Raw genomic sequence first — 21,392 nt, forward strand, 5'->3', positions numbered from 1 at the left:
GGTATCCAGATGTAATTGCATAACATACGTTTTGTAACATGTTCATTTACCAATAAATAAAAACCGTTTCACAATATATGCTTTCTCACATGTATGATTTCATGCATGCATGAGGACACTTACCTGCTCTTTTGGCAGGCAGCACAGATGTAGCCCCTCTCGCTCTGGCTGTAAGAGCAGCAAGATTTGCAGATGTTGTAGTGGCAGTCCAGACACTGGCGCTTTGGGTTGAGCAGGAAGGTGAAGGGAGAGCAGCAACGGATGCAGCAGTGCTCGTTGAACTTGTGCTGCTTAGATAAAAGCAAACAGCGACTGCCCTCCTCCTCCAGCTCCTGCTTCATTTCACTACACAGAGAGACAGGAGGGATTGCAGGGGAGGGATTGGAGGAGAGCGAATGAGAGGGGGAAGGGGAGGGGATAAAGAGAGAGGAGGGGGATGCGAACAAGGGGATGTAGCAAGAGAGAGAGAGGGAAAGAGAGAGAGAGGGAGAAGGTGAGCAAGTGCATCTGAAGGAGAGGTTGAAGGCGCACAGTCATGCAGAATAATTAGAGATGCTGTGAGGAATGAAAAATTTAAGACTATAATTCTGGAGAAGTGTGGGGTGCAAGGATACAGCCTTTGACTTTTCACTTTCTACTTTTTATTTAGATTTAAGTTATGAGTTCATCATACATAGAGTACATTTTTAGCACATTGTTTTTTAAAAATAGCATGTAAACATGATTCATTTTAAAAACAATGTGTGTTTTTTACAATTGCAGAATTATCAAATATTCTAAAACTTAGCGCTCAGGCAGGGCTGGCTTATGTCTAAAATGACCCACATGCACACATACACTTTTTACACAGTACTGTATGTATACTCATATTTATCTGTTGGTACCTTTATTAAGATGTAAACAAAATATATGAAATTTGTAAAAAAAAACAAAAACAAAAAAAACATAGGCAATGCGGTGGCGCAGTGGGTAGCACATTCGCCTCAAAGCAAGAATGTTGCTGGTTCAAGCCTCGGCTGGGTCAGTTGACGTTTCTGTGTGGAGTTTGCATATTCATGTTTGTGTGGGTTTCTTCCGGGTGCTCTGGTTCAAAGACATGCAGTACAGGTGAAGTGGGTAAGTTAAAATTTACTGTAGCGTATGAGTGTGTATGTGTTTCCTAGTGATGGCTTGCAGCTGGAAGGGCATCCGCTGCGTAAAAACATGTGCTGGATAAGTTGGTGCTTCATTCCGCTGTGGCGACCCCGGATTAATAAAGGGACTAAGCCGAAAAGGAAATGAATGAATGAGTGTAAGAAACATAGGCCATTCTGAAATCGTAGCCATACGTTTCTGAAGATCGCAAATTATTTAGCCAGAGCTATGTATGGCTGCATTTCATCTTTAAAACTAATGCTATGGGGCGGTAGGATGGCCTTTTCTCGCTTACCAGCTGACCGCTTACCTACTTATGGAGAGCTTTTCCGCAGTTACCATTTTGTCTGGTAACTCGACACGTACATCAGCAGATTGGAGATACAAAATGGAATTGACCCCACAATGCGGTTCGATTTTTGTAAACAAAGGTTCCAGAAAGCAGGTGAGACAAAAACAGAAGCCAAAAAAATAAAATAAACAAGTAAATAACAGGGTAGGAATAAAGTAAAATCTATAAACGTGGTAAATGGGCTTTTCTTTTCCTGGATTGCTTTTCAAAACACTGCAGTTGGTGATGAAGTGATGCAGTAGGTAGACCTGTCGCTTCACTGCAAGAAGGTCACTGGTTCGAGCCTCGGCTGAGTCAGTTGGCATTTCCGTGTGGAGTTTGCATGTTCGCCCTGCGTTCGCATGGGTTTCCTCTGGGTGCTCCGGTTTCCCCCACAGTCCAAAGACATGCGGTACAGGTGAATTGGGTAGGCTAAATTGTTTTTAGTTTATAAATGTGAATGTGTGTGTTTGGATGTTTCCCAGAGATGGGTTGCGGATGGAAGGGGATGTGCTGTGTAAAAATGTGCAGGATAAGTTGCCGGTTCATTCCGCTGTGGCGACTCCTGATTAAAAAAAGGGACTAAGCGGAAAAGAAAATGAATAAATGAATGAACATTGCGATTGGGTTTAGGGAAGTGGGTGTACGGGTCAATCGCTGCTTTTTAAAATACTATTGGTTGGGTTTAGGTAAGAAGGAGGGTGGGGAACAGTCAGTTGGTCAGTCAGTCAGTAAACCAATCAGTCAGTCAACAGTGGTCTCTGGTAGATTTACGTGTGAACAGCAGGCATGAATGAAACTTGTGATAGAAATTTGAGATCTGAAAAAGTGTACATTTGCAAAAAAAAAAAAAGCAAAAAAAAAAAAAAACATAGCTTCTGGGATGTATATTGCACTCTTCAGAAATGTATATAATAAAGGGGTATATTTTTAGAATGAGCCTAAGTTGAAAAAAAAACAACAATTGTACTCAAGTAAGCATATTTAGTTGATCCTGGAACACAATTAACGTACAAACCTAATCACTATCCCTATACCTAACCCTAGCTATTTGTTATTCCCACAATCAGAGGCAATTGATAGTCACCAACACTGATTTTAAGCCTAAAAATCCCTAAACTCTAACTGACTAATTGAAACTGTATTGCAGGATCACCAAAGATGTTGATCTAGGAGCATGTGGCACTTTATAACATCTGGTTCTGCCAGCTGATGGGGGACCAAGTAGCAGTTTGCTTTTACAGCTGTTAAAACAATGCAAGGCTTGTCACATGCAAGTATATAACACTGCAGCCCAGAGACTTCAATATAGGAGGGACCTATACGGCCAGTAGGTTGGATTATGGCTAGAAGGGATACAGATGTGATTTTGTAAAACAATAATTACTGTTTTACAATAAGTTAAGGGTTAGGTGAAGGTTTGAGGTAGGTGTAGACGTTCATAAAACTTGATATGTTGAACTCCATGTCATGTAAGGCAAGGCAAGGCAAGGCAAGTTTATTTATATAGCACATTTCATACACAATGGCAATTCAAAGTGCTTTACATAAACAAGAATAAAAGAAACAAGTAAAATAAAAATAAAAACAAATAATAAAAATGCATAAAAACAAAACAAAACATAAAAACAGGTAAAATGTGATATGAAAGAATGAAGAAGAAGAGAAAAACATGATAGTGCAATCTGTCGGACGCAGCACAGTGCTCATTCAGTAAAGGCACAGCTAAACAGATGTGTCTTCAGTCTTGATTTGAATGTGCCTAATGTTGGAGCACATCTGATCATTTCTGGAAGCTGATTCCAGCAGCGGGGGGCATAGTGGCTGAAAGCCGATTCACCCTGCTTTGACTGAACTCTTGGAACTTCTAGTTTATATGATCCTAATGATCTGAGTGATCTGTTAGGTTTGTATTCAGTGAGCATATCTGTAATGTATTTAGGTCCTAGGCCATTTAGTGATTTATAGACCAGTAATAATACTTTAAAATCTATTCTAAATGTAACTGGGAGCCAGTGTAGAGACCTGAGAACAGGTGTGATGTGCTCTGATTTTCTGGTTCTGGTTAGAATTCTGGCTGCAGCATTCTGGATGAGCTGCAACTGTCTGACTGTCTTTTTAGGAAGACCAGTGAGGAGTCCATTACAGTAATCCACCCTGCTGCTGATAAAAGCATGAACAAGTTTTTCTAAATCTTCACTAGAAACAAAGCATCTGATTCTTGCTATGTTTTTGAGATGATAGTATGCTGATTTACTGACTGCTTTGACATGACTATTGAAACTCAGATCTGACTCCAGAGTCACACCAAGATTCTTGACCTTATTTTTTGTCGTTTGACCTTTAGTGCCAAGGTACGCATTTACCTTGAGAACCTCATCTTTGTTTCCAAACACAATCATTTCAGTTTCCTCTTTGTTTAACTGAAGAAAGTCCCAAGAGGTTTATATAGCCCACTTCCCATTTAGAGCTGGCTCTAACCTCCCTTTATACCCAACTGGATGCCATGAGTGGTAATGAGCAACACACTACTCTTGAGTTCCACAAAGAGTTTCAGAAGAATACAAAAACATAGCTAGAAAAGTAATAAACATAGATGAACCAAGAAGGTCACTGGTTTAAGTCCCAGAAAGAAGACTATCTGTGTGGAGTTTGCATGTTCTCCCTATGTTTGTGTGAATTTGCTACATTCTCCTGCACAGACATGTGGTATAGGTAAATTGTATAAACTAAACTGGTAGTAGTGTATGAGTGGCCATCAGTATTTTGCAGGTAAAACATATGCCAAAGTAATTGGTAGTTCATTCTGCTGATAAATCAGCGTCTATGCCAATGGAAAGTGAATGTGTGAGTGATTTAGGTGAAAGTTTGCATATTAATGTAGTATACATTTTGGAACAGCTTTTGTTTAGGGAAAGCATGATGTCATTATGATTAAAATGCTACCTACTGTATATAGTTCAAAGGTCAACCAGGCCAATGGGAAAAGTTCATATTTTCCAACATAAAGAAATGAAGAAAAACATATTTGGTTCCATTAAACTCTTCCATGTATAGCCATGCGTTTCAGAAAGAGGTTAGAACCAATATTACATACAGTGGGGTTTAGTTAATTATAGTTAATTGTGAAAAGGTTATTTATAAGACACTGTAAATCAGTGTAGATTAGATGAAATTTAGAGGATTTAGAAAACCCATGGATACATTTGAATTCATGATTGCAATGTGCACAATATATAAATATAACAGCTCACTGTTTTTCAAACATTATTTTTAATAAACCATTAGAATCAGTGATCTCTATTATCAATACTGAAATGCAACCCCAATTGGTACAAGTAGTTAGTAAAAGTAGCCTGCCATGTTAACTTCTGTCTCAGCCAATGGGGTGATCTGAGGATATAATGATGTGAATTGTGTGGTTTGAGGACAGCCTGTCTGGAAGAAAAAAACAAAAAACAAAAAAACAAGTGCAATTCTGTTTGGTGCCACTGGAGGTAAATAAAGCCCATAGACTGTGAAAAAGATAGATGACACATATCCAATTCCTTCCACTATAAAAGTGAATGAAAAATGCCTAGACATGGCTGCTGTCAGCTTTTAGTCAGAGTCTGCGCAGTAGTGATTGTGAGCAGGGGTCACAGCATCAAAAGCACACAATCATGGTACCACATCCCTTTTTTTTGTCATCAAATAACAGAATAAATACAATCAAGTTGTTAAGATCCATCTAAAATGATGGATGTTAAAGGAATTTTAAATATGTTAACATTTTGTTTAAAAGATAAAATTGTCTCTTAAGTTGTTTTAATGGTGAATATGTGTTATGTTCATGGGTGTTTGTGACTGTAAACTAATTTGTTCTTGCTTTCAAACAATTTTTTTATGTATTTTTTCCACAGATTCAATTAGTGTATATCAAAAAGGCTCAGCATAATTGAGCACATCCTATTTTGCAAATTAATGTTTTTATTAATTTAGCACTAAGTATAGGTCATATGTTTTTTGTGCATATGAACAAAACAGATTTAATATATATATTAACATCCGAACATCTTTAGAAATAGAAAAATAATACATTTAAATTCATGTAAAATATTGGGGAAAAAAATACAAACTATAAAAATTTCAACAAAATTGTATAATGTTTTTTGTTTTTCTTGAATTTTATTCTTTAAAAAAATATATATATTTTTTTTCTTTTACATAAATTTGAGTGTATTCATTTTGGACCATTATCATAGATTATTTTGTCAGATTAGCTCCTCTAATCTCATTGCACAGGAAGTGTATACACACTTACGACCCGTTTACACTAGTGCGTTTTAGTTTAAAATCAGCGTTTCAGAATGAAAACGATCTGCGTCCAAGTGTTTTACCCAGCGTTTCTGAACTGCTCTCCGTCCACACCAAAACGCTGAAAACGCACATTACGTGACCACACACACACACTAGGGCAAGCGCTGCAGCAGTTCTACCCAGATGAGAGCTCTGCTGGTCGGACTGCTCATCAAGCATCTCCCGCTGGATCTAATCTTACTATAACTGCTAAACGTTATATTTAATTAATCTTGTTGTCTATATCTACCGACATATTCCCCGACTTTGGTCTTTTGAATCAATTACTTGTTTACAGGTAACAAGTTTTGGCTGAGCGCCAAGATAAGTTAAAAATTAATGGAACCACGTACATTCTGTATATTGACTGATCGCTTGCCTATATTTCCTATAATATATAAACTTATTGTGCGTTATACTTTCATAATGGCTATTATTGATTATTAAAACTGACATTCAGCAAAGCAGAGGATACGTTTTGTATTTTCAATGAAAATAAAAGGAGGCAGTGATGTAATGTAGGCTCTATTTTATTATAAACATGCATACAGTGAAGATGCAACAACGTAGCCAGGATAATGTGAATAAGGTTATAAAGTACACTGTTCCCCTTGAAGATTTACCGGACATGTCCTCGAAGGTCTGTTTTCCATATCAAACTTGCGAAGTCTGAACTTAGGGAGAGGATGCGAGACTGAACAGTGTGTAGGCTACTTAATATTAAGGAAAAGCCCCAATCAGATAGGCAAATGTCTGCAGCCCCGCCTCCGTTTTCAGATGTCTCCGTTTTTCCCCATCCACACTGAGACGAAGCAGCAGCGTTTCAGAATGAAACAGCCTCTCCAGCATTTTCGAATAGCTCCGTTTTCGGCGCTCGAAAACTCCGGCGTAGTGTGGACAGATGGCGTAACCACAGCAAAACTTTTGCGTTTTAAAATAAAAACGCATTAGTGTAGACAGGGCCTTAAATGAAACACCTAGGGCTCTATCATACACCCGGCCCAATGTGGGGCAAGGCGCGACCAAATTGTTGTTAGCTAGTTTCAGCTCGGTGCAAGAGTCGTTTTGACATTTTGACGTTCTTGAAAAAAATACAGGCCAGGAAGTCATTCATTTACGTTGATTTGAGAATGAGATTTTGGCGGTGTGGAGGAAAATAAACAGGGGGTTGCAGGTACAGGTTCAAATTGATGATATTGGAAAAATCCTACATACTGTTGTGTTAACAGTAATGTCAGCAGCTCTATGCACTTGAACAAAAGTGACAATCCTATTGGTGGATAATTTTTTTTTAATGACACTTTTATGCCTGGTGTTTTGCATGCATGGTTACATTGGAGTCCTTTGTTTAATCACAAAAAAAAAAAAAAAAGCACAAACAAAAAGCGTCCTGGTGTACATGGTACTTCAGACAGGCCTATGGCAACATTATCCACACAAATGCTAAACAGCTTTATAAACTTTTTGCTGACAGTGATGAATGTTTGCACCTGACAGGTTTTGATCTTTGGTTTCATTCTATAATACTGGACTTATTTTTCCATGAAAGTTTGAACTTTGAAAGGGTTCAAACGAGAGAAAAAAAGTGTGAAAATGTTAATGCCTGTCTTAGAAAAACTTATAAAGTGTGTAATGAGGGGTTTTGCAGGCTTAAAACAGCTATAATGATTGTAAAATATAAAGTGGACTACTTTTGCGGATTTCACTTAATGCAAGTTATTTTTAGAACGTAGCTCCCGCCATTAACAAGGGACCACTTGTACAAAAAATCCTATAAAATCCTACCTTTGTAGTTAGAGATTGTTTCTGGACATGACACTCAAAATGTTGCCTAAATTATGAAGGAGAGTGAGGGAGAGGCACAGCTGAAATGCGAGTTGGGAATATGCGCCCAGGTCTACATTTTTGAGAACTGAGAAATAGAGTATGTGCTTATGGGTACATAAAGCTGCATTTTGTGTGTAAAACAAACACAATGGGGCAGTACTGCTGGCATCTGACCTTCATATGGACAGATGACTGGTTTGATCTGTAGCACTCACCAAAAATGATGTTGGACTTGGGATGTGTAGCAGACTAGGGGTCTGTCGAAGGATGCTTTTCATGCAGCCATAATGGCTTTTCTATTCTAGTTTGCTTTTGAAAACAATATTGTTTGGTTTTAGGAAAAGGGGTGGGTGGATAAATCGATATCAAGCTGATATATTATGCATGACAACAATCACGGATGTGTGTAAGAAAGAAGTTGAGATCATCAGAAAATATGCACAGCATCCTCGGGTGGATTACGAGAAATGGCATGTATGAGAAAACATGCCCCAGTAAAGTATTTGAGAAAAATGTACATGGTGGCCTCTATTGGATTTGTGAAAACAAAAACTGCAAGAAGATGTAGCCTATATTTCTCGGTTCTCAAAAATGCAGCCCTTGACACATTTTCCCAATAAGCCTAGGTTGTTGTTTACCCCACAAAGAAAACAATTGAAGAGACAGCCCTCACTATCATATTTGAAATTTACCTGATATTATTATTTCAGACATATTCAAGTACACAAATTTCCTTGACTTTTGCAAAACTTTGTGGGTTTGATGGTTTTTTCAAACTTTTCTAGGCCTGGAAAACGCCAAAATGTCAAAACTATGTCAGTTTCCCATGACAGTAAAAATCCTGCCTCTAACACAAATGAGTGCCGTTTTCACCACATACCATTTTTTAATGATTTTGTGTTTAAGCATGTAACTATAATATGACCTGATTGGCAAACTATAAGTCAATACAATTTGACAATGCTTTGCTTAGGTGAAGCCAATGAAGTTTGACAATGCTTTGCTCAGGGTATAAAAGGAAAAGGTAATTTTGGAGAGAATATTTGTGAAGCATATAGTAGTTATTCAGGATGTTAATAAATGCTTTATAAACATAACAGCAGTTTTGTGACCTAATCTAAATCAAGGATTATTTATGGATATGTTGATGATAATATGCTAGAACAAAACCAATGCTTTTGAAAACACTGTTGGTTGGGTTGAGGGAAGTAGGCGGGCAGGTCAATCTGTGATTTTAAAAACACTATTGATTGGGTTCAAGGAGGAGGGTGGGTCAGTAGATCACTCAGTGAGTCAGTCAGTAAGTGTGTCAGTCAGTTAGTCAGTCAGTCAGTCAGTCAGTCAGTCAACAGCAGCCTCTGGTGGATTTCCACAAGAGCAGGCATGAATGGCACTTTGAGATCTAAAAAAGCAGCCTCTGGTGGATTCACAAAAACAAAGACTGTAAAAAAACGTACCTCCTGGATGTATTTGGCACTCTCCAGAAATATATACATAGGCATAAGTTTTCAAAGTAAGCCTGGGTTGTACAAATTGCTGTCCCCAAAGACATTTGGGGGGAAAAGATACTTTATGTAAGGGTATCTTCCCAATCTAAAATCAGCTTGCAGTTCCAAATACATAAATAAAATAAAATAAAATGCAATATTCAAAGGTAAACGTGATCTGAAAGAGAAACTGAACAACTAAAACAAATAATAATATAAAATATAGCTGCAAGCAGCAATTAAGGGGCCAAGCTCTTCTGGCCAAAAGGTGGCGCTGGTCCAGAAGTTTTTGAGTACTTTCAGGGCATGGGGTTGAAGATGCATTCCATGTTTTGTAATGATGTGTAAATATGTTATTAAAATATAGCATTTTTTGGCCAAAAAATCAAAATGGATGACGCCTAAAATGGCTGACCTGTAAAAATCAGACATCATTCGACTCGACATGCTCTGCCGGATGTAATGAGACCAGTTTTATGAGTTTTGGATGAAAGGTTGAGACGTAAAACCAAAAAAGCAAGTTTTTTTGTATCTCCGGACCACTAGGGGGCAGTGCGCCGATACTCCGCATATAACCTCAGACCCTAGTTGTCATAACACATACCAAGTTTTATGACGTGAACGTTTAGACAAGTGGTGGCGCTAGAGAGTTTGATTTTGAGACTTCATGTTTGGTCTGATTAATGTTAACACTGTCCTTTACCACTGTGCCAAATTATACAACTTTCCCGCATATGCCTATATGGGCTGCCATTCAAATCCGGTGGAATAATAATAATAATAATAATAATAAGAACACTAACGAAACCAATATGTGCCTCCGCACCTACGGTGCTTGGCCCCTAATTAATAAATAAATAAATATTGCTATTGTTAAATCTCCTAAAAATAGATACAGATGTTGATTTGCTTTTACTGCATGGGATATAACACAAACTGATTTGCTAAATCTATTGTAAACAACTGTGTTATTTACTGTACACAATGAATGTGGATTAACTAGTATTAATAAAATAAAAGGAACACTTACTAGTCAGAAAAAACTTAAATAATTTAATTAAATAAATAATATTTTAAATTATAATTAAAATTATAACAAAAATATGTTACACTATTTTTCCACAAGTGCAAATTTGGACTCTTTCACAAGATTCATCCTGGACTACTTGGTTGTTATGATATATACCATGTCCATAAATTTAGCTCTGTACGCTTCCCTTCTGAAACGATAAGTCACAACACTCATAATTCTGGTCTTCACAGCTCTTCTGTGATCAGGGTTGTGCAGAGAATCTGCGGGCAGTACAGCTCATTTATACTAATAAAAAAGCTTCTATTTTTTCACAATTACAATTTCTGAAAGTATTGAATTATGCAGGGTGTACTTAGATGGCTGAGTCAGTGGCATTTCTGTGTGGAGTTTGCATGTTCTCGTATTCGCATGGGTTTATCTGGGTGCTCTGGTTTCTCCCACAAGTCCAAAGACATGCGCTATAGATGAATTGGGTAGGCTAAATTGTCTGTAGTGAACTGTGTGTGTGAATAAGTGTATATGAATGATTCCCAGTGATGGGTTGCAGCTGGAAGGACATCCGCTGCATAAAACATATGCGCTGGATAACTTGGTGGTTCATTCTGCTGTGGTGATGCCAGATTAATAAAAAGACTGAGACGAAACGAAAACGAATGAATGCCTAGATGGCCCTGCTGAAACAGCCTGGACATATACAACACAACAGAACACTTCTTGCTCATTGCTCAAACATAAAACAACCTTTCTCAGGTCTTTACTGTTGGTCTTTACAGCATGCAAACACACATCTGCACACATACACAAGGGGCTGTATATCGAAGCTAGGAGCTACAAAATTTACAGCTGCTGTCCTTGCAGACATTGGTCCAGCCTCCAAACCTACAACACACACGCACATTGATATCTAGCCAATAAACTTGATCACCATCCAACTCTGCTTTCATTAACAGAGAAAGCAATTATGGCTGGACACACATCAGTAGTTTAGAGGGGCCATGTGACATGTCTCATGAAACTGTACATGAACAGAAAAGTATAGGCCATTAATCATTAATCCAAAACAAACACATCCTCTTCCTTTTCTTTCTCGTCTCTAAATTTCATATAAGATAATACTTTTGAACAAACAATTTGTGTACATGATATGTGTGCAATACCGTGTTTTATAGGACATTTACCACAGTGGAGTGTATTGTGTTTTTTGTACATGCATCTGTAGTGAGTGGGGCAGGGCAGAGAGCTGTGAGAGCGAAACGATGCCAGTAGCATTAGTGTTAATGACTGTCATGCGTGTGCATTGCCTGTCTCAAGTCTAATGGAGTAGCTTGACAGTTAAAAGGAGGTAGGACAGCAGTGGAAGAGGAGAGAGTACCAGGCCTGGAGACTTGATGTTTGTTTTGCTTTCAATTTGGTGGTAATCACCACGAGGAGACATTTAAGAAAAATATTTAAGAGTTTGTCATTTCTCCACCTCATTATTCCCAAAGGGCCAGGGAGCCATCAGCTCTAGTTTACCTAGGTGACATCTGGATAACAGCAGAAACTCATAATAATAATGCAGTGTACTCTACGTTCACTCTGAAACAGTGATACACAGTATAACTTCGCTGTGCAAAGATCTTAGGCCACTAGTATTTCTAAAAACAAAAATGGTTTTAAGTCAGCAATTTCTATATTGTGGTGTAATATATCAGTAGAAATGATCAGTTTACATTTCAAAACATTATTTTTTACTATTAAGTTTAATAATCCAGAAAAATGTACGTATGTGTCAGGGTCCTGCCACTCTCTGGTCTTGTAAAATCTTGTTTTGGTGGCAGAGTCCGGACACTAGCTCTGTCTTGTCCTGTTTCTGTCATTGTGTGTGTCTCTGTGTGAGCGCACGCCATAGGGGGTGTGCGCAGAGCGTGCACGCTCCGGCTTGATGTGGCCGCCCAGGCTTTGCGTGCCTTGGACGCACAATCTTGTACTCGTGTTTGTGTTTTGTTCTGTTGGCATCGTGCTGTTTCATTCTCAGTGTCTTCGTCTAGTTCACAGGTGTCAAACTTAGCTCCAAAAGGGCCGCAGCTCTGCACAGTTTAGTTCCAACCCTAATTAAACACACCTGATCAAACTAATTGAGTCCTTCAGGCTTGTTTGAAACCTACAGGTAAGTGTGTTGGAGTAGGGTTGGAACTAAACTGTGCAGGGCTTCGGCCCTCAAGGAATTGAGTTTGACACCACTGGTCTAGTTGGTTTCGGTTTTGGTTGTCATTGAGATGAGACTTGCGCGTTGCATATGTGTGAGCGCACGGTAAGGTGTTCATCTATTGTGTGCTCGTGTCTTGCATCTATTTGTGTTGTCCAAGCACGTGGCTCAGTGTTTACATTGTGGCCGCGTGCTTCAGTCTTGTCCTTGTTATTGTGAACGCGTGGTTAATGAGTTCTCTCATTGGCTGTGTGTTCTTGTCCTGTTTTATGTGAGCTTCACAGCTTCATGCTCCTGGCCCTCCATCCCTCCATCTGTTCTGGATTTGCACCACTTCCCTCCTGGACTGTATTGAGAGTGTCTGAAAGCCGATCTTAGAGGAAGGGCTCTGTTGTGATCACCAGCTATGTTTTCTTCACTGATGATTACTTACTTATTCTTACCGAACTACAGCTCCCAGAACTCTTTGCAGTTATTTCTCCTGTCACAGCTGACAATAATTAGGGCATTCACATTCACAGCTGAAACTCATGATAAATGATTACATGGATTATATATAAAAACACTTTCACAGACACTTTGCTGAGTCTTTTTTTATCTGCTAACATCATGAAGCAGTTTTCTTGTCTACTCTTAGTTTGCCTGTTTTTGACCTTGATTTTTGGATTGCCTTTATGCTCATGTTTGTTCCTGTTTTTTGACTCTTGCCTGCATGACTTCTTTCTAATAAACTGCATATGGATCCGCACATCTATTGCCAGGGTCCAGTCATTACAGAGGCTCAGCTGCTAACATTGATAGCCAGATCTTCCTGAACTCTATGAATGGCAGGTGCCAGACCCTCCCAAACTCCCAGAATGGCCAGAGCCGCTGCCTGAGTCCCACAAATGGCTACCAGAGCTGCCACCTGGGTTCTACGAACTGCTGCCATGTACCATGAGCCATGTGACTTCCCAGTGACTTCAGAGCCATGTGACTTCCCAGTGCCGCCAGAGCTGTGTCACCCTTTAGTACTGCCAGAGGTGTGTGAACCAGCAGTGTTTCCTGACCCCGAGTCTCCTGATCCTCTGTGGTTGTCTGAACCCCCAGTGCCTCTTGCACCTAAGCCTCCTGACCCACTGGATTTGTCAGAACTGTTAGTGTCTGCTGAGCCTAACCCTCCTGACCCACTGAGTTGAAAGTTTCTTTATATTCTGAGAAAGGCATAAGACAAAAAAAAATGTTTGTCCAATTTAACTTCCCCAATAAAAGCCCAAACTGTCTGTCAACAAATGTAGATTTGTACATCTGCCCACCACGTTCACGCCATTTGTCTGTGCACATACACCACGTTCACGTGCACACAGCAGAGAGAGTGACAGTAGTAAAAACAAATGCTGAATTAGAACTTTTTAAAATCTTGAATCAATATTGAAATTAATTTTGCATGCAGGAGAAAGGATGACACCATGGCTGAAGTATTTCTTTTAGACAGGTAGTGTTATGTTTTAAAACTATTTTAGTCATGAAAAGCTTATGTAGATTCTGTTGTTATGAATGGGTTATATGCACAGAAGTATTGTTAAGCCACTAAAGTCTTCCAGCAAAAGTCTGATCTGACTATTTTCAATTTCATGAGGTACCTTTTACAGCATTGATAATGTAGATCTTTATTTAGTTTAACAACAAAACATCAGTAAATAGCGCTATTCCGCCCAGCCTGCTTTACTAAGGTGAAGTTGATTTTATATTCACATTGGTTCATTTTTGAACAATGACAACCTGTGAAATGGTCCCTATATTGTTTAATATACTACTTTGAATATTTGTTCTGAAATTGCATGAAAGTATGGCTAGGTAATAAGTGTAATTCCTGCACACTTCTGACCAACCACTAAGCATACAGTAGTTGCTTTAGGACAAAGATGTTTTGCTTGCTACACAACAGAAAATGTACTAGATATAACACAGTTTTTCATTCAAAATTATAGTATTATAAAGTACTATAAAGTTTTCTAACTGGCGAATGACATGACCTAGTGGGTTGTCTACTGTCATCTTTACTGTACGCATTGATGATTTCAGGAGGTGTGGTTTTGTACGGCAGGGGGGGATTGTGGGGGAGGGGGTGGCATTTTAGCAATCACTCACTCACTTTACAGTCAACGTAAAATAACAACTTTTAAATCTCAGAAATCTATCATAAAATAATGGTAATTAAATTACAAAAATGTCCTTAAATTGAAATCCGGTAAATTTCTGTTATTTAATGGTTGTTTTTCTTCTGGCACTCCAACTGTTGGAAAAAAATGTAAAATAACTAAATGTTTATAATAGTATACTTCACCTTTAATCTAGGATATTTTTTATACAGGTACAATACATAATAATACCAAGAATTTTGGAGGAGGTAGCATACAAAAACTATGGTCTCATTTCAAATTCCTTTATTGATATAAAACATATAAAACCATCATTTTGTAGTGGCCTGCCTTAATATTGAAAACGTCCATGATGCAAAGGATAATATGACGTATATGCTGCAAAGAATAATCTCTTTCATTCAGATAGGCCCAAACTAATCCACTCAGTTGTTGTAAATATATGGATTCAAACATCACAAAATACAGCAGCAGAACTGTGAATATGTTACCAATATCCTTTACAATCTGACAAGACCTTACTTACAGGTCTGTTTGTATGAGTGTGTGTATAAAAAGGTGGCCTTCAAGTGATCTCATTCGGCTGTCCTTTGGAATGCAATAAATAATTAATTTATCAATTCATTATTTATAGATTAAATGCCAGGATGTTTACCCTGTCTGCATAACCTATATGGTAGTACACACATGGGATAAGGCTAGCCTTTCAGCCATTAAATGCTATACAAGCCGTATTTGTTGGTATAAGGGAACCTTCTAGTCTTTCATAACAACCACATCAGAATGAAAACAGAACATCAGGATAAGTAGCTCAAACACTCTTGACACTAAACTCAAAGAAATCAGTAGCATCATGTAGACAAGAACTGATTGCTCATGGCTTTTTTAATTTTATCTTTAAACAACAGCAAAACAAACATGGGATCACAGGCAGTAGTCAGTATCTCAACATCAGTATTACAATGAATGAATGAATGAAAATAATACTACACAGGGCTCTAGACCAAACAATCACATTTTGCAACCATTTCTCCTACGGGTGCAACAGATTTTTAAATATATATAATTATATGTATATTCTGTGTATGTCAGTCTTTATGCAGGTATGTCTTTCATGTCAGTGAGGCAAATATTTGGGAAAACACCCGTTGTTGTTTCGGACACTCTTGCCAGTCATGTTGACAGAAGACATAGAAGGAGAAAGCTTGCATTGTCTGTTATACAAAACTATATTGTTTTGTCCTAATCATGATTACATACAAATAAAAATAGACCATTTACAGTGTTCAAAAACTGCTTGTCTTATTAATACAATCAAAAATGTATTTTAAAGGGGTGGTCTACTACAATATCATATTTTACACTTTAGTTAATCTGTAATGTAGATGTGTGAACATAAACAACATCTGTGAATGTAATATGCTTAAAGTTCAATGCAAAGGGAGACATTGGCTTTTACATTTATAAAGTTATAAAGTTATAAAGTTATAGAGTTATAAAGTTAGAAGTCTATAGTGAACAAAGTTTGGAGACTACAAAAAATACATCCGTGCTAGTGAAATCACAAGTGGTTCTGTTGTTCTGTTTCTGTATCTGGAGTTCCAAAGGACACGACACAAAGAGAGAAGTGCTTACAATTTAATTTTAATTATTATACATATATATATATATATATATATATATATATATATATATATATATATATATATATATATATATATATATAGCATTTGACAACGGACAGCTTCCAGAATCTCTCCCAATTCAGTGCTGGATTCGGCTAAAAACTCCTCCAACCAGAATAAAAGAAGCTGTAGATTGTGAGTCACAACCTGTAAGTGTTTTTATTTATTTCTAGCATTAACGATCTGTTGTAATATAAACAATGGTAAATGCTGTTTGCCTCTGTTAACAACTTAGCTGCAAAGAGACCAGGTGTAAGGTTCAGCGGTGTCCTCTGTGTCATTTTATGTCTAATTCAGGCTCAAACTGATACGGCTAAAGGCTGATCGACTTCTGTGTCAAGCACATGCGTATGCTTCAGTGCAGCCTTCATGCCGTCGCATAGTGTTTACACAGTGCAAAAGTGCGTGCTTCTAGGGGCATGACACTTTTCCTGGTGACATGGAGCTGATTTGTGAATCTCAGCACATTAGGTGCGTTTGGGGCAGAGGTGAAAATGGAGCCATCAAGCCAGGCAGCCGGACACTTCGGGGCTCAAAGTTGCGGTAGTTAAGATGACCGATCACATGGCATCGTCATCATTTTTAAAATCTTTTTATTTATAATAACAAAAGATTTACAATTTAAATAAAACAGAATACAGTCTCTACAAACTATAGTTCATTTTTAAACAATAAGGGATTTATGACTTAAATTTATAACAAACGCATGAGAGAAATAAGGGGAAACGAGAGGGTAATATTAACATAAAAATAAATAGGCCTATTAAATACAAAGCCATAAGCACAAATTTAAAATTTAAACATCACTCTTTAGGCTCATACTTCTTGTTTGAGTAATCTAAAATGGAGTTACATTTATAGATATAAAACGGGTCACACTTTACAATAAGGTTCATTAGTTAATGTTAATTAATGCATTTACTAACATGAACAAACAATGAACAATACATTTACTGCTGTATTTGTTCATGTTAGCTAACGTTAGTTAATGAAAATACAGTAGTTCATTGTTAGTTCATGTTAACTCATGGTGCATTAACTAATGTTAACAAGCGTGGACTTGGATGTTAATAATGCATTAGTAAATGTTCAATTATGATTTATAAATGCTGTACATGTGTTGTTTATGATTAGTTCATGTTAGTAAATGCATTAACTAATGAACCATAAAACTTTCCAATATATAATAATGTAAAACCTAAAACAAGGTGTTTTTATGTCTTGAACAATAGATTATTTTGGATAAGGAAAGCATTTTCAAAAAAGCCCTTTAATCCAAAAAAGATTTAACAACATGATATTTCTAAAATAAGTGAGCTACACTTTAAGTTGAAGTTTCCCAGAAAGAGCTGGTACATCAATGTCACTTTTAAAACTTGTGTTTAAATGGCTAGACAGGAAATAAAATATATTATACAATTAATTAAAAAACAGTACTTTAACTTAATTTGTTAAGAAAACTTTAGGGCGCCAGGATCAATGATGATAATTATTTTATTTCAAGTCTGTAATACTTATTTGAGTATAAAATATATCATTTAAATCATTCAAGGAGCTGAATGCAGTAAGTAGTCTGCATAAAAAAAATAAACCAATGCAAAAAATCTAGCCTTTTTAACCAGATTAACTACAAAAAAATGATTACTGCAGTGATATATTTGTAGTCTTTTAATAAGCATGATATATACAAGATAGAGAGGGTAGGAAAAGTTAATTGCTTGTTTTGAAATTTGTGAATCAAAATTTGTCCAATAATAAACACAATGGTGTTTGTTAATACTAAATAATAAACATGTGGTTGTTGTCATGCGGTCAACTTGGCCAACCGTGTAATATCGGTGTCATCACTGAAGCTCCAGCAGCCGCTCTTCAGACATTGCACCAGCTGAATCAGTCGTCTGATCTTGGAGCACTGTCTCGGTACTTTGATGCTACATGTAACAGGCATGTGGCGTCAGCGCAGCGTTAATACGGACAAAATCTCAAACCAGCATGCATCGATTTAAAACAGATTTCGATTGATCTGCGCAGCGCTACATGAAGTAGAACGCACCTGATATGTTACCAATTAGAGCCTCTTGAGGGCTGGCCTTTCTGAAGGAAATATGTCTTTGTCATGTTAGTGGAGTAGCAGTATATAATTAAAGTAAACTATATAAAACAATAATGGGATTTTCTACAAATGAAGCCTGAGCACAAATAGCTTTGCATCTTATAAGCACAAACGAGCCTTAAAATACACTCTGGACTACCCCTTTAAGTATTTTAAACTTCTTTTATGGTCATCAGATAAAAATGTGCTAAAATGCGTATACACATTTGCCAAATCTAAGGGGCTAGTTTGGGACATATACTGTACATGTAGGGGCTGAAATGTACATATGTAACATTTTCACTCCCCCTGACAAAAACTAGAGGTTATGAGTTTTTACTTCACTCCTTCTCTTGTTTAGTTTAGCAGTTGCCAATTAAGAGATTACATGACTTGCAACAACAGCAAATGTTTAAACAATTCAAAATCTGTTGTTTATTTATTGTTATATCTGTTATTTATCAGGCATCATGGTGGTGCAGTGGGTAGAACTATCGCTTCACAGCAAGAAGGCTGCTGGTTCGAGCCCCGGCCAGGTCAGTTGGCATTTCTGTGTGGAGTTTGTATGTTCTTTTCATGTTCAAGGAAAGATAATAGAGAAAGTACAGAATTATGATATTTTCTTACAGTAGTTGTTATATACACTTGGGAAAATAGTTTAAAAAATTAACTATATAAATAAAGTTATAGTTATTAATAAAATGAATAAAGTTATATTAACAAAACTTATGCAATCTGCACCCTCGAAATGAAAGTACAAAAATAAAATTTATTGATGGCAATATCAATATCAAAATGCTTTTGTAAACATCCAGTTATTTCATACAGCGATTGAAAAAACGGCTACTGTAATAAAGAAAATATTTTCTAAATGTAGAACTAAATACATTTATATGCATTGAAATACGTGATAAATACTCTTGACACATCAAAGTGTAAAGCCTGCAGTTCACAACATATGTGGAAAGTTATTGCGTGTCATATTTAACAAACCGTCGACTGCTAATTTGATGTCATTTTGCTCACATGGATAATTGAATATTAATCAGATGATGTCATTACGCTGCCGTTTCGTCAGCCAATCATTGCATTGCTGATCATGATTTCGAGGATCGATAGATCTGCATGTCCCAGCTTGAATGCGGGGGTGTGAGGTCTTTGCGTGTTTGCAATTGAGTGATCCCGTCCAGGTGTTCATGTTTGTCTGTCTGCACAGTGGTGTTTCATTCCCATCGTCTGAGTCCAGTTGATTTCGGTCAGCACTGGGATAAAACATGCACGCTGTGTGTGTGAGTGCACGGTGAGTGTTTTCATTCTTTCAGTCTTCTGTTGGTGTTGTGTTTAGCACATGTTGCATGTTTACATGCACTGCGTGCTTGTATTGTTATTTGAACACGCGATTGTGTTCTCTCATTGGCTGCATGTTCTTGTCTCGTTTTATGTGAGCACATGGCTTGTGCTGTCTCTTTGTCATGTGCTCTCCCGTCTATTGTCTAGTCCGACCCTCCTTGTTAACCCATTATTAGTTTATTAGATTCATATTTTTAACACCTGTTTGTTCACCTGTGTATTAATTTAATTCTGCTTATATTCTCCTCATGTCTGCTGTCCTGTGCCAGTTCATCATCATATGTTGTCGTTTCCTGCCTTGTCCTGTTCTCCAGTTTGCCAGCCTGCCCAGTCTAGTTTGTATGTTTATTTGTTTTATTAAAGTTTTTAATAAAACTACCCTCGGGGTAGTTTGTTTTGCTTTTGATTTTTATTACTAAATACCCATTATTTGCTGCACCTGAGTCCTCGCTCCTTTCCCCAAACCCCAATAATAAATGCATACATTTTACATTTTCTGTAAAGATTTCTTCAGGATGCCATAGTGCTGAAAAAGTCTAAAGTATTGTAAAGTCTAAGTAGTTCTGATAATATAAAATATTATAAAGATGTTACAGCAATAAAAAAACAACATCATCATCATCAGCAACAACAACACAGTTTTGATGTTTTACTTTCATCTTCCACAGAACCTGTTTTTACTTTTTTGGGGCGACTCTGGATTCATTGTGACAAGCTGAGCACTAAATTGCAAGCCTATGGACCCATGGCACAAATCACTATCACAAATCTTCCTTTTTGCTGTTGGCTAGCTGCCCTCCCCTCAGGACTTAGTCAAGGCAAACTGAGATTGTCAGTGGAGCTCCATGGATTGTAAATGTACAGTATTGTAAGATGTCTAGAAACAGACTTCTGCCAAGCTCATGATAGTCAAATAAAAACAAAATTCCATCAAACTGATCTTTGGAACACTCACAGACATCAGAGATTTTTAATTCGTATTTCTTTTCTTATTTTGTGTCTCCTTCTAAAATTGCCATCCTCTAACCATGGAATGCACTGAAGGTTGCTAAAATATTCAGAAGCAAATTTTAATATTAATTTCCATGCTTGTTTTAAGAGTCTGAGCGCTGCACCAGGGTACGTAATAATTGAACTCTACATAGCTAGAGCTGAGTGGGAGGAAATGTTCCAGAGTTAACATTCTACCTTGCGGGATTAAGGGATATGTGCACTCAGTCTATAGTGTATGGATATAAACTCTGCTTAATTATGTTACAAAATCCATTTCCATACAAAAATACTTAAAGAAGAACCGTATTATCAATATTAAATTATATATTTCAAATTCTAAGGTAAATGACAAGATAACAAACAAGTCACACTTTTAAAAAAATGATGACAGATCTATTTTATTTCATGCAGAAACAAACTTCTGTGTTTGATTTTTCAATTCAGCCACAAGCAGTCCCTAAAGGCAGCCCCTTCCATCTGTGCTGCTCCTTTACAAGTTAAAGTTTCAATGTCAGCATGGGAACATCGCAGCACTAGAAGGCTCACTCACTCTGAGAAGGACTAAATGACTTTAAACACCAGCAGATCGCTGTGCCATTCAGACTACATGACTTGATTGTGTGTGCAGACAACCAACATATTTATAACTAGTAAAATGCAACTTTTGAATTCCAAAAACTGGTGTTTTGATTGCCTGTATAAATTTCATAGATATAGAGATTCAAATGATTAAGTAAAACTTGAAACTCTGTGAGACAGATAGGCTGAAAAAAGCATATATGTCATGCTTCTT

At 37.3% G+C, this 21,392-nt stretch overlaps 1 protein-coding gene across 4 annotated transcripts in view; it reads right to left on the bottom strand.

Moving 5' to 3' along the window:
• myripb (myosin VIIA and Rab interacting protein b) overlaps positions 1–21,392 on the bottom strand; it is a 239,441-nt gene that overhangs the window by 151,774 nt on the left and 66,275 nt on the right. For 2 of the 4 annotated variants that reach the window (XM_087308808.1, NM_001353925.1), the window contains 1 exon segment: positions 124–345. In XM_087308808.1, coding sequence (XP_087164934.1) covers positions 124–345 — 222 coding nt within the window. 4 annotated transcript variants of the gene reach the window in all.

This window comes from Danio rerio, chromosome 24, assembly GCF_052040795.2.
Source record: "Danio rerio strain M-AB ecotype USA chromosome 24, GRCz13ab, whole genome shotgun sequence".
NCBI classification, from domain to species: Eukaryota; Metazoa; Chordata; class Actinopteri; order Cypriniformes; family Danionidae; genus Danio; species Danio rerio.